Below are 14,228 nucleotides of genomic sequence, written 5' to 3' on the forward strand. Positions count from 1 at the left end.
ATGCTTTTAAGTATACAGAAGCACCGCGATAAGCGGCATTTTGTAGAGGAGCGTCCGTGTCCTCTGTGCAAACAGCCCTCTGCTCACACCCCTCCGTCAGGCAGAGAGAGCGAGAAAGATAGAGAGAAGCAAACAAGCACAGCGGGAAGCATATCTTATAGCATTGAGGAGTTTTAGTTAATATGCAATACATGCTCTGATTGGGTAGCTTCTAAGCCATCCGCCAATAGCGTCCCTTGTATGAAATCAACTGGGCAATCAAACTGAGGAAGCATGTAACCTAAATTAAAATACCCATTGTCCAGAAAGCGTGAACCAGTGAAAAATCTGTGATATATGTTTAGATGTGCTTACATTTAAAATCCATAATAGAGTGAAACCTGAAAGTCAAAGCGATATAGCGAGGATTACTGTATATATTATATATATATATATATATGTGTATATGTGTATATATATATATATATATATATATATATATATATATATATATATATATATATATATATATGTGTATATATATATATATATATATATATATATATATGGGTCTTTTAAATTTATGGTACATGCTTCCTCAGTTTGTTTGCCCAGTTGATTTCATACAAGGGACGCTATTGGCAGATGGCTTAGAAGCTACCCAATCAGAGCACGTATTACATATTAACTAAAACTCCTCAATGCTATAAGATATGCCTCCTGCGTGTGCTCGATTGTTTGCTTGTCTCTGCCTCTATTTCACCCTCTCTGACATTCTCTGCGCCTGACGGAGGGGGTGTGAGCAGAGGTGCTGTTTGCCTAGTGGATACGGACGCTCCTCTAAGAAATGCCGCTTTATCGAGGTGCGTCCAAAAGCACACTTATTGATTTTTTGATTGTTTGCTTTAATCTCGCACTCTCTCTCTCTCTCTCTCTCTGACGTTCTCTGCGCTTGACGGAGGAGATGTGAGCAGAGGGGCTTTTTGCACAGAGGCTGTTTGCTTAGAAGATACGGACGCTACTGTAAAAAATGCTGAAAGGCTACCTTCGCATTGATCCCTTCATTGCCGCTGCTTTATCGCGGTGCTTGCATACTTAAATGCAACAGCCCTATTGATTTTTCATTGTTTACTTTACTCTCTCTCTGACATTCTCCGCTCCTTACGCGCACTTTGAAGAGGAAGATATGTTTGCATTCTTTTAATTGTGAGAAAGAACTGTCATCTCTGTCTTGTCATGGAGCACAGTTTAAACTTTTGACTAAAGGGTGTTATTTCATGTCTAGAGGGCTCTAATAATGTTAAAAAACCTATTTAGAAGGTCGGAAACAGGTTTTCTATGCTCTAACTGCGAAAATATTAGATTTATAAATAAAGAATACTACTTCGTGGAAATTCATTTATCTGTCTGGAGTTGATTAACCGCGATAAACAAGGGTTTACTGTATAACTGTGCGGAGAATATTTATAAACAGTGTGGGAGAGTTTCTAAGGGCTTAAAATATATAAAAATAATCATACAAACATATGGTTTCTACTTCGCGGATTTTCACCTATCGCGGGGTGTTCTGGAACGCAACCCCCGCGATCGAGGAGGGATTACTGTATATAAATACATGCTCTGATTGGGTAGCTCCTCAGCCATCCGCCAATAGTGTCCCTTGTATGAAATCAACTGGGCAAACAAACTGAGGAAGCATGTACCATAAAATAAAAGACCCATTCTCTGCAGAAATCCGTAAACCAGCGAAAAATTTGTGATATATATTTAGACATGCTTACATTTAATATCTGCGACAGTCGAAGCGCGATATAGCGAGGGATTACTGTATATATATATTATATATATGACAGCAACACTCATGACAATGACAATGTCAATCATGTTACGTTATTATTAAAATATTTCCTTTTCATTACTTCTTTAACACACTACTCCGCTGCGAAGCACGGGTATTTTGCTAGTCTATACTAATAAAAGGCAAAGCCCTCACTCACTCATCAGTAATTCTCCAACTTCCCGTATAGGTAGAAGGCTGAAATTTGGCAGGCTTATTCCTTACAGCTTAGTTACATAAGTTAAGCAGGTTTCATTTCAAAATTCTACACGGAACAGTCTTAACGGTTGACAACGTCTGCCATGTTGAACTTTCTTATTTATGGCCTCATATTCACGAAATTTGGTAGGTGGCTTCCCTGAGCTAACCAAAACCGATGTATGTACTTATTTCAGTGGTATGATGCCACTGCCGGCCGCCATATTGATGTTTCCAATGTCACTAATTCTCCAACTTCCCGGGTAGGTAGAAGGCTGAAATTTGGCAGGCTCATTCCTTCCAGCATACTTACAAAAGTTAAGCAGGTTTTATTTCGAAATTGTACGCGTAACGGTCATAACGGTCAACAATGTCAGCCATGGCTTCCCTGCGCTAACCGAAACTAATGTACATACTTATTTCGGTGGTATTATGCCAGTTTCCTTTTCCTCACTAATTCTCCAACTTCCTGTGTAGGTAGAAGGCTGAAATTTGGTACTTATTTCGGTGGTATGATGCCACTGACGGCCGCCATATTGAACTTTTCAACGGTCTTTGTTACTTATGGGCCCATCTTCAAGAAATTTGGTATGTGGGTTCCCAACTCTAACTGAATCCTACTTACGTACATATATATACGTCCATAGCCGGCAGCTCGGTCACTGTGTGAGGCGGCGTTGGGATGGGGGACCCCCACGATGTTTGCTGCCTGCCTATATAAGGCCGTCCATTGCTCCAGTCTCTACATTCCCTTCCTTGCTTCGCCACGGGATTCACGTCTCCCTGCTGATAACTACAGCCTTTTTATTTAATCCACGGCTTCTCCGCTGTTTTATTGTTCATTTACTAGTTATTGTGTAGGTATTTTAGACTTACTTTAGATTGTTCAGGTACCCATTTCCTTTATCATTCCAACCGTACCCCCATTAACATGTCTATCGAGGTGATCGCCATCGATCAAAGAACTGTCACTTACCGAGTGGTTTCCATGACCAGAGATGGCACCTGCCTTTTCCATTCTCTTTGTTATGTATTGCACGGCCATATCAGGCTCACTCTTGATATCCGGAGGAACATTGTGTCTTATGTATTGAATGACTGGGACAGGTTCAAGGTGTGGACTGATGACGGTACAGGAGATAATTATTCTACACAGGAGCTCTAGAAGAGTGAAATGCTAAAGCCCTTCACCTATGCATCTGCATGTGATTTGATGGCTGCCAGTGAATTGTTCGGTTGTCGCTTTCAAGTGTACCGAAATGGCCAAATATTTTACAACTTTTGACAACCGCCAATGCCTCAAACATCTTAGATTGACAGGTGACGATTTCAGTAGTGGACACTTTGATGTTTATGAATGTTTAAACTCTCAAAAGCTGGATGCAAAGTTATCGATGAAACCGGTTGTATACTTACAACGCTTGACAGATGCCGAATGTCTCTTCAACAGAAGTCCTATAAATACTATCGTAATTGAAACAAACCATGAAATTCAAACCGATTATGACAGCAGCAATCCAAGCTGTGAGATTTGAAACAAGATTACTGTTCACATGGCCAACTGTACGTTGCATGCTCAAGAGTAAGCTCAGCGCACAGCTTGGTCATATTAAAACCGGAGGGCCGAACTCACAATGTGGTATACAAAGAGATCCTTAACAAATAATTATTGGTATATTTTCCCTCAGTTTAAAAAGGTTTAATTTTCTTCTTAATAAAAATTTTAAGGCAGTACTTCGCCGCTGCGAAGAGCGGGTATTTTGCTAGTACTATACTAAAATGTTTTAGGGCCGGGATCGGCAACCTTTCAGTAGTATCGTACCGAACCTATGTTAAAATGTTATTCCATGTGCCGACATAATTCTACCACTTTTGTTATATATAAAGTGCATCCGGAAAGCATTCACAGCGCATCACTTTTTCCACATTTTGTTATGTCACAGCCTTATTCCAAAATGGATTTAATTCACTTTTTTCATCAGAAATTCTATACAAAACACCCCATAATGACAACGTGAAAAAAGTTTACTTGAGGTTTTTGCAAATTAATTAAAAATAAAAAAACTGAGAAATCACATGTACATAAGTATTCACAGCCTTTGCTCAATACTTTGTCGATGCACCTTTGGCAGCAATTACAGCCTCAAGTCTTTTTGAATATGATACCACAAGCTTGGTACACCTATCCCTGGCCAGTTTCGCCCATTCCTATTTGCAGCACCTCTCAAGCTCCATCAGGTTGAATGGGAAGTGTCGGTGCACAGCCATTTTAAGATCTCTCTAGAGATGTTCAATCAGATTCAAGTCTGGGCTCTGGCTGGGGCACTCAAGGACACTCAGAGTTGTCCTGAAGCCACTCCTTTGATATCTTGACTGTGTGCTTAGGGTCGTTGTCCTGCTGAAAGATGAACCGTCGCCCCAGTCTAAGGTCAAGAGCGCTCTGGAGCAGGTTTTCATCCAGGATGTCGCTGAACATTGCTGCAGTCACCTTTCCCATTATCCTGACTAGTCTCTCAGTTCCTGTCGCTAAAAAACATCCTCACAGCATGAGCTTGCCACTACCATGCTTCACTGTAGGGATGGTATTGGCCTGGTGATGAGCAGTGCCTGGCTTCCTCCAAACGTGACGCCTTGCATTCACACCAAAGAGTTCAATCTTTGTCACATCAGACCAGAGAATTTTGTTTCTCATGGTCTGAGAGTTCTTCAGGTGCCTTTTGGCAAACCCCAGGCGGGCTGCCATGTGCCTTTTACTAAGGAGTGGCTTCTGTCTGGCCACTCTACCATACAGGCCTGATTGGTGGATTGCTGCAGAGATGGTTGTCCTTCTGGAAGGTTCTCCTCTCTCCACAGAGGACCTCTGGAGCTCTGACAGAGTGACCATCGGGTTCTTGGTCACCTCCCTGACTAAGGCTCTTCTCCCCCGATCGCTCAGTTTAGATGGCAGACCAGCTCTAGGAAGAGTCCTGGTGGTTTCGAACTTCTTCTGCGCTGTGAATACTTTCCGGATGCACTGTAGTATCAAAATTGGTCTGGTAATAATAGATCTTATATTATTGGTCAGTCACTATTTTAAAATACATAGGATCATATGTGAAAAGGATGTTTTGTCAAATTTTAATTTTCGACACATTAATTAAAAATGGTATTACAAATTATAAATTACAAGTTTTTTCAATACAAAATACATAGTTTGAATAAGAAAAAAATATCAAGAATTCTAATATATCATTCTTTATTATTAAGCAGAGCTATTAATCAATTAATGCGAACCAACCTTGTCCCTTTTAGCTTCACACAGGCTTCTGAATGTTCAGGTGTCGGACAACTTCTTTGTGTACTCAAAATACTTTTCATGTGAGAAAATCTGTTCACATAGGTAAGTTGAGCTGAACACTGAAAGCAGAGCACATGCGATTTTCTTCAAATAATTTAATGTTTCAGGTAAAGATATTTAACAATTGAGAATGACAGATGACTTTTCCAGACAGTTTCCTTTAAGAGTTTTCCGCAATTCCACAAATTCTGAGGATATTAACTTGATGAATTCCATTTCGAAACTATCAACGTCCATCCATTCAAAAAAAGATAAGTCAAATGGGGTCGTCTTGAGATCAATTAAGCCAGGTTTGATGAGGAAAGAAAATATGGGTGCATGAGTTTGGAAGTCTTCACATCGCTTGGAAAATTCTTCTCTTGATGGCTTCAATGTACTTTTGAATTTCGTCTTTGTTAAAGGTAAATTGATTTGGATGGACCTTTACATTTGGAAAGTACTTGTAGGTATTTATATATATATATATATATATATATATATATATATATATATATATATATATATATATATATAAAAATAAAATTTTGATGCAAATCCTTTCCAGTATTCAAAACATTCTATAACTGTTTGACCCTTTCCTTGCAAATTTAATTTCCTTGCAAATTTAAGTCATTCATGTAATGAGTTATTATCAGCAAGAAACATCAAGTTGCATTACCAGTCTTCATCATTCAATTCTGGGAAATATTTTTCTTTTTCATTAAGAAATATCTTGATTTCTTCCAGACATGATACAAACGTGTTCAAGACATTACCTTCATTAAGCCAATGGACACTGCTATATAGCAGGAGGTCCATATACAGTATGCTCTCTTCATTTCTTGCAAAAGGGACTTAAATTGCCTGTGTGTCAATGAAGAACGAGAAACTATAAAATTAACTATTTTAACAACAGTGTCCATTACAGAATTCAAGCACTGTGATGAGATTTTCGCAACTAAACTGTCCTTGTCTATAATGCATTGGAAACAATACTCAATGTCCAAAATGATCTTCAAACAGTTTAACAAATCCCTTTTCCTTGTGACCACTGCATGGGCGGCATCAGTAGTACAACAACATATTTTATTTATGCTAATTTTCTGATTTTCAAAATAATTGAAAAATGCAGTGATAAGGTCATGTACCTTAAAGCACTAACACGGGGTGAAGCCTGTCTGCATTTAGTATTTTGCAATAATCAGGATAGAATTGAGGGTGTAGAGGTGATTGACCCACTAGGGTTAAGTGACCATAATATAATACAATTCTCAGTATTTTGTAAGAGTGCAGATGCAAAGGCTAAAATTGTTAAGTTGAACTTTGGTAGGACTAATTTTGAGCAGATGCGACAAAGTCTAAATAGGATACACTGGGATAAGCTTTTAAGTGTGGAGACAGTTGAGGAGCAGTGGAACAGGTTTAAAAATGTTTTACATGTAATGCAGGACAGATACATACCTAAATTTGGAAGCAATAGGAAACTAAAAAAAAACTCCACAGTGGATTAATAAAGATTTAAAAAAGAAGTTGCAAAGGAAAAAACTGCTTTATAAACGCATATAAGACTAATGACTGCAAAGTGAATCGTAGAGCATATGAGAACAACAGGGCAACCATTAAGAAGGATATCAGGGAGGCTGAAAGTCAGCTGGAGAGGAATATAGCGGATAAAGTGAAAGAAGACCGTAAGAGATTCTTTGAGGATTTTAGTAGTAAAAGAACAGTCAAGGAGGAGGTCAAGTGCATCAGGAATAGAAAAGGGGAATTAAAAGACACAGACAGTGAAATAGCAGATGCCCTAAACTTACATTTTTCTGAGGTGTTTACAAGTGAGCAAGTGGATAACCTCCCAGAGGTAAACGCGACTACAAAGGAGGCACTGAGGGATTTGGAAATTGTAGAGGGAGAAGTGCTGCTGAGATTAAATAAGATGAAATCAAACAAATCACTAGGACCAGATAATATTTATCCTCGTGTTCTTAAGGAGGCTAGTGAGTACATATATAAACCCTTGACACATATTTTTAGGAAGTCACTGCGCCCTGGAGAGATTCCGAAGGACTGGAAAATGGCAAATATCATCCCATTATATAAAAAGAGTGACAGGGCAGATCCAAGCAACTATAGGCCAGTAAGCTTAACATGCATCACAGGAAAATTAATGGAAGGAATTATTAAGGATAAGATTGAGCAACACATGGCAAGGACAGGAGTTATTTTGAACAGTCAGCATGGGTTCAGAAGAGGGAAGTCATGTTTTACTAACATGCTGGAATTCTATGAGGAGGCAACAAAAGGATACGATCAAAGTGGAGCTTATGATTTATTTATCTTGACTTTCAGAAAGCATTTTATAAGGTGCCACATGAGAGGATGGGCATCAAATTAAAAGAAGTGGGAGTTCAGGGTGATGTTTTTAGATGGGTGCAGAATTGGCTCAGACAGAGGAAGCAGAGAGTGATGGTGCGAGGAATAATACAGAAGGACGGTTAGCATACAGGCTTGGGCAGGCAGATTTGTGACAGATGAAATTTAATGTCAGTAAATGTAAAGTATAACGCATAGGAAGTAAAAATGTTAGGTTTGAATACACAATGGCCGGTCGGAAAAATCGAGAGTACACCTTATGAGGAGGATTTAGGAGTCATAGTGGGCTCTATGCTATCGACTTCCTGACAGTGTTCAGAAGCCATTAAGAAGGCTAACAGAATGTTAGGATATACAGCACGATGTGTGGAGTACAAATCCAAGGAGGTTATGCTCAACCTTTATAATGCACTGGTGAGGCCTCATCTTCAGTACAGTGTGCAGTTTTGGTCTCCAGGTTACAAAAAGGACATAGCAGCGCTAGAAAAGGTCCAGAGAAGAGCGACTAGGCTGATTCCAGGGCTACAGGGGCTGAATTATGAGGAAAGATTAAAAGATCTGAGCCTATACAGTTTAAACAAAAGAAGATTAAGAGGTGACATGTTTGAAGTGTTTAAAATTATAAAGGGAATTAGTACAGTGGATCAAGAATGTTATTTTAAAATAAGTTCATCAATAACACAGGGACACAGTTGGATACTTCAGGGTAAATTTCGCACAAACATTAGGAAGTTTTTCTTTACACAAAGAATGATAGACACTTGGAATAAGCTACCAAGTAGTGTGGTAGACAGTAAGACGTCAGGGCCTTTCAAAACTCAATTTGATGTTTTCTTGGAAAAAATAAGTGGATAGTACTGGCGAGCTTTGTTGGGCTGAATGACCTGTTCTCATCTAGAGTGTTCTAATGTTCTTAGTTGTACCAGCAAGAGGAATGAACCAACATAATCCTTCATAAATACGATTGTTGTCACAATATCATGCAACTATTGCTAGGCGCGTCATGTCATTTACGTTAGTGCTTTCATCAACAGTGGCACTAAACACAGCAATTTGTTGTAATCCGATTATCTGTTTTGTTGTTACATTTCCAACCATATCAGTTATTTGTCACTCAATTAATCCCACAGAAGTCGTTATTTCTCAAATTGTTTATTTGGTAAATCACTGAATAAGATTTCCGCACTTCTCAAAAACGTTTCTTTGATGAATTCTCCATTTGTGAAGGGTTTGGCTTTCAAAGCTGCACAATGAGCAATTGTATAACTACATTCAGTGGCATTATTTTTGGTTCCAATTATTTGACTAAAATAAGTAGTTTGTTTCTTAAAGCCAGAAACAGCCCTTTTTATAGCTTCATTTTTCTCAAGTTTGATACACTTGACGTACGACACTTTCACAGCAAAAAGCACACACATCACGATTCTTTTGTTGCACAAATCCATATTCATTCACCCAAGAGTCTTGTAAAGAGCAAACATCAGATTTTGTCTTTTATGAGTCATTTTAGGACAGTATATTACTTAATATTAACAAGAGGTTTGTCTTAACATAGTACGGCCTGCACTGAACACATGGTTTCCATTTACATGCGAGTCGCATACGCAAAACGTGGGTGAGGGTGTGAACGTGTGTGCTGTAATTAAAATTAATTTTTAACTATATTTCAGTTTAATCAGAGTGCCATTGAAAATCGTTCCATAGGTTGCCAACCCCCGTTTTAGGGGATGCTGTATTACTGATCACATCAATTAAAATAAAAATATTTTATTTTATTATGTTTTGTATTAAATCACATTCACTCTATCTCAAGGTTATTATAGTTAACGAAAACTAAAATCAAAACTGAAACTATTATTAAAAAAACATTTTCATAAACTGAAATAAAATAATTAACAAAACTGAAATGAAAAACTAAAACTAAACGAAACTATTAAAGTAGCTGGAAAGACTAACTGAAATAAAATAATTTACTAAAATATTTTTAGTTTTCATTTTTGAATGAATATTCTTACCGTTAGTCTTTAAACCTTGTAAGTTTTAACTCTAAAACAGAGTCATCCACCACGAGCCGCCCGCACATATTCATCCAGTGAATGGCGGCTGTTCACACAGCATTTGCGGTGACAGAGTGAGCCGAGTGCGGGTGCGTAAAGCATGAGAAATAGAAAGCGGTTTGTGTGCCGCCTTTCTTTGTGCTTGTTGTGTATCAAGATGTAATTCAAATGGCTGAAATTAGAATGTGCCGGTCAACAAAATGTTTACCATTTGGATAGAAAATGTATCAGTTTATTTCTCAGGTGTCTGCTTTTTGTTGACAGCAATTCACCTGCCACTTCGCACAGGAGAAATCGTTTTTACTTTCTCATATACAAAGTATAGAGAAGGTATAGTAATCATGAAAAAATTCAACCTTGATATTTTGATGAATCTTAATGTTATAGACTAACCAGTGTCCAACAATATTGTTTTTTGGAATTGTGTGTGCGTGTGTCTGTATGTATACACGATAACTCAAAAACGCAACTAGATAGATGGATGAAGTTTGGCATGTTGTTGTTACACCATAATTGCAGATCTCAATTAACTTTTGGGCCAAATCCATCACCCGGAAGTGGTACTTTACCTGAACACATACTCAATGTTTTTTATTTATGCTGCAGAGTCTGATTTATTCAACTTTACTTTTATAATAATTGATCAATATATTATTAATTTGATTTGTTGTTGATGGTTCCTTAATGTACATAATATAAAAATATAATCATTGTCTCGGTTTACTCTTCAAATATCCATCCCCATATCTGAGTATACAAGAAAGTTGAAGGGAGACCACTCCCAGTTTTGAAAACAAAATGCCACTAATCGAGATACTGACTTGGTCATCATACAAGATCTTCATATTGTTACTGACCAATCACTTTTGCTTTAAGAACATCGTTTAACAATGAAGTGATGCAAACAAAGGTAGAGCCTGACAAGTGATGAAAAATTACTAATGGGTTTTTGTATTTATTCCATATTTATTAATTTATCATTTTTAATATATATTCACAACTCAAAATACCTGATATTGTGAAAGTAATTCATTAGCAGAATTATATTTTAAAATATTTGTCTCCCTTTTTTCAATGTTTTTTTTTCTCTCTCTCTCAAAATAGATAGTTGAAATATCATATTCTTTTTATTTTTAACATCAGCCATATCATACATATTGCATACCAGGGATTTTTCCTGCCTTGCATCCAAACCTGCTGCGGTGGTCTCCAGGTTTCCTGCAATCCTAGTCTGGATAAACAGGTTAAGATAATGTATATGTTGTTCTTAATCTCAGATGCTTTCTCTGTTGTTTTTTGCCTGTCCATACTCTTATTACCTGCTCTTGAAATGCTCGTTATGGGTTTACTGTTCTTATGGTGGGCTATTCAAGACTCACCACCCCTAACCTTGACACTGAATGCTTGTTGTTCTTTGTTTCCCTCAATATAGCTAAGTGGGGTCTGCACACTGATTCAAGTCTAAGAGCCCTGTTCTTCCTAAGCCCCTGTGATTTTCAAGAAAAAATCTTTTTTAAAAATTATAAAATTGTGTAAAATCGTTCATATTCAGTGTCTAGTTTTGATTATGCTTGTTTTTATCAGACAAAAACAAAACCAGATAGTAAACCAGGCAGTATAGTAAGCTTCCACTAACATTAAACTCATATCCAAATCTGTTAAGTGTACAGTTCTGTCTGACTGTGACACAAAACTAGGCGCTCTATGCCATAATTACTAAAACTAAAACTGAAACTAATATATATAAAAATAAAATAGAAATGTCTTTGTGAAATAAAAACTAAACTAAAACTAAAAATACATGATGAAGGAAAACTAAAACTAAACTGAATTTCCAAGTAAGGTCAGAAAAAATATAGAAATAAAAACTAATATAAAAAGGCAAAACTATAATAACCTTGCTCTATCTGCATTACTTTCTGAGTAACAAAGGTTCATGTAAGCACAATCATGATTTGTATTAGATGTCTTCTTTACTATCCACATGTGCATACATGTTTAAAATGGGCAAAGACAATTAGCATCACTTTATTAATATATTTAACTGACTAGACGTCACATATCTACTTGAGATAGCATTTACACTAGAAATTAAACTTAATACTAATACAGAAGCACAGCTGATTTCAAAAAGAGACAGATGCAAACTCTTAGATGATCCAATTACAGTAACTGAAGAAACTCAGTTTGCTAGAAAAATAAAATATCAAGTGAAATCAAACTATTAATTAAGCCTTAAAACTCCTGATATGCTGAGTGAAAGAATTGTGAATAAGAAAGATAGTAACAACTGATTACACAAAATATAAATATAAATTCAAAGAAGAAATCAGCCCTATATATTTATTTACTGTTCATATTACAGTCCATCTATTCTCAAACGTGCATAATGCAATGCAGGGCTGATGTTATATCTCAGTTCAAGGCAAAGGTCAATAACCAAACCTTTACTGGCTGCCAGTCCATCACAGGGGATACTTCTACACATACTCATAGTCATTCATTTAGTGTAAACACAGAAACAAAAGTTAACCTAACAAACAAGACTTTTAGGGAGAGAAAATAAACCTAATAAACATTGAAAAAACATGAAAACTACGTGGAGAAAGGGCACCAGGGCTCAGTTGTACTTATGAGTCAACAACTGGTATACTCCTGGTATCTTAAAATATTTCATGCTTTTCTGTTTACATTTAAAAAATGAGATACTCGCTTTCTAACAATTAAAAATAAAAAAAGAAGATTAACTAGCAGGTTTTCATTACCATACCTCATGTTCAGGTGAAAGATGTTCCATGTCATTTCTTAAACATCTTAATCCTGGCAAAAAATGGTTTATCATCAGTTCTTCTGAAATAACTGGTTAATAGCAATTAAGGGTTAATATCAGTAACAATGTTTAGCAACTTCTTATACTACCCAAAACACAATACTAATTCTAAAGTGATTGAAAGAGGATATTTAGCAACAAAAAACTTCTCACTCTGAGTCTGTGACGCAGAACTGTTCCATATTGAAAATGGTGGATGCCAATTGAGTTACAGTGAAGTTAATGTTGTGATTAGCATGTTAAAATATAGCTTGCTAAATGTGGGAATAAGCTACTGTACTGAAACAGTATAGTATATTTGGTGGAGAAGATTATAATTCTTAATATGTCAAGCTACAAGTGGTACATTACACCATATTGAACATTCACTTATATAAAATTAAGAGTTCATTCAAAATTCTTTGCATTAGTCACTCAAACTTTATTTTACAATAAAATATTTGAGATGTACAGTATGTTCACTGGCTTAAACTACAAGTTAGCTGAATGCTGTTTTTGACAAAACCATGCAAAATAACACCATGCATCTTATAATGTTAGTCAATTTTGGCACTGCCATATATTTTTCATAAGGGAAAATCTGGACTTTGATTTGCCCATCCAAAATACACACACACACTCACACAAAACCTTCTTGTTGATCCATTCTTTGATAGATTTTTTTACAGAATGTTTAGGATCATTTTCATGCAGTAGGACTAATCTCAGCTAAGGTACGAATATGTACATCATCTGCAAAAACAAGTTTGGGGACTTTTGGATATGGATTCTGGGCATTCTACATATGTGTTCTTGCTGATGTACTGTATGACATAATTTTGCAGGATATCCAAATCAAGATTAAGATGCCATGCTGCTAAATTTTCTCAATTTGGAAACTGATTAATTGTGAAAGTCTTTTGCCTTATTACCTTCTCCTTATTAATAAACACATAATAAAAAAAAATAATAATAATAGTAATAGCTTCTCAACATGGTGCCACAGTATAATATATAATGTTTATGGGATATAGGAGTATTGGGTCATTATTGTCATGTGTACAAAGTACACTAAAATTCTTACTCCAATCAACATACAACACTTAGCCATTCTTCAGCATCATAATTAGTAAATACAACTACCTTAACCTTAAAACGTTTGTCTTCCATATCTTTTTTTTTTTTTAAATTGTATTAATTTTGTTGCAATCATTCCATACAAATCAATCAATTTTTACAAAAGGTAGGATTGAGAGCAAATCGACCCCCACCCCTGAAAGAGAGAGAGAGAGAGGCCAACGGAGTAAAATTTAAGGCTTATTAACATACCTAAATTGATGAGTTTCATAAGCCAATAGAGATGAATGGAAAAGAAAAAGAAATACAGAAATAATTGCTTCCTCTGTGCTTTAAGAGCTTATTCTAAACTATTACTGATTAGATCCTGCCATGTTCTAAAAAAAATCTGTACAGATCCTCTAACTGAGCATTTGATTTTTTCCAATTTCAAATAGTATAAAACATTGGTTTCCCACTGACTTAAAAGAGGAGAGTTAGGATTCTTCCAGTTTAGCAAAATAAGTCTACATGCCAAAAGTGTAGTGAATGCAATCACAGTTTGCCCTTCTCCACTTTAAACCCATCTGGAAGAACACCAAACAC

General features: G+C 36.4%; 1 protein-coding gene across 6 annotated transcripts in view; it reads right to left on the bottom strand.

Moving 5' to 3' along the window:
- relch (RAB11 binding and LisH domain, coiled-coil and HEAT repeat containing) overlaps window positions 1–14,228 on the bottom strand; it is a 316,927-nt gene that overhangs the window by 25,671 nt on the left and 277,028 nt on the right. For all 6 annotated transcript variants that reach the window (XM_039753342.1, XM_039753340.1, XM_039753339.1 and 3 more), the window contains one exon: window positions 12,528–12,616. In XM_039753342.1, the coding sequence (XP_039609276.1) occupies window positions 12,528–12,616 (89 nt within the window). The remainder of the gene's footprint in view (window positions 1–12,527; window positions 12,617–14,228) is intronic.

The sequence above is a fragment of the Polypterus senegalus genome, chromosome 5, assembly GCF_016835505.1.
Source record: "Polypterus senegalus isolate Bchr_013 chromosome 5, ASM1683550v1, whole genome shotgun sequence".
Lineage (NCBI taxonomy): Eukaryota > Metazoa > Chordata > Cladistia > Polypteriformes > Polypteridae > Polypterus > Polypterus senegalus.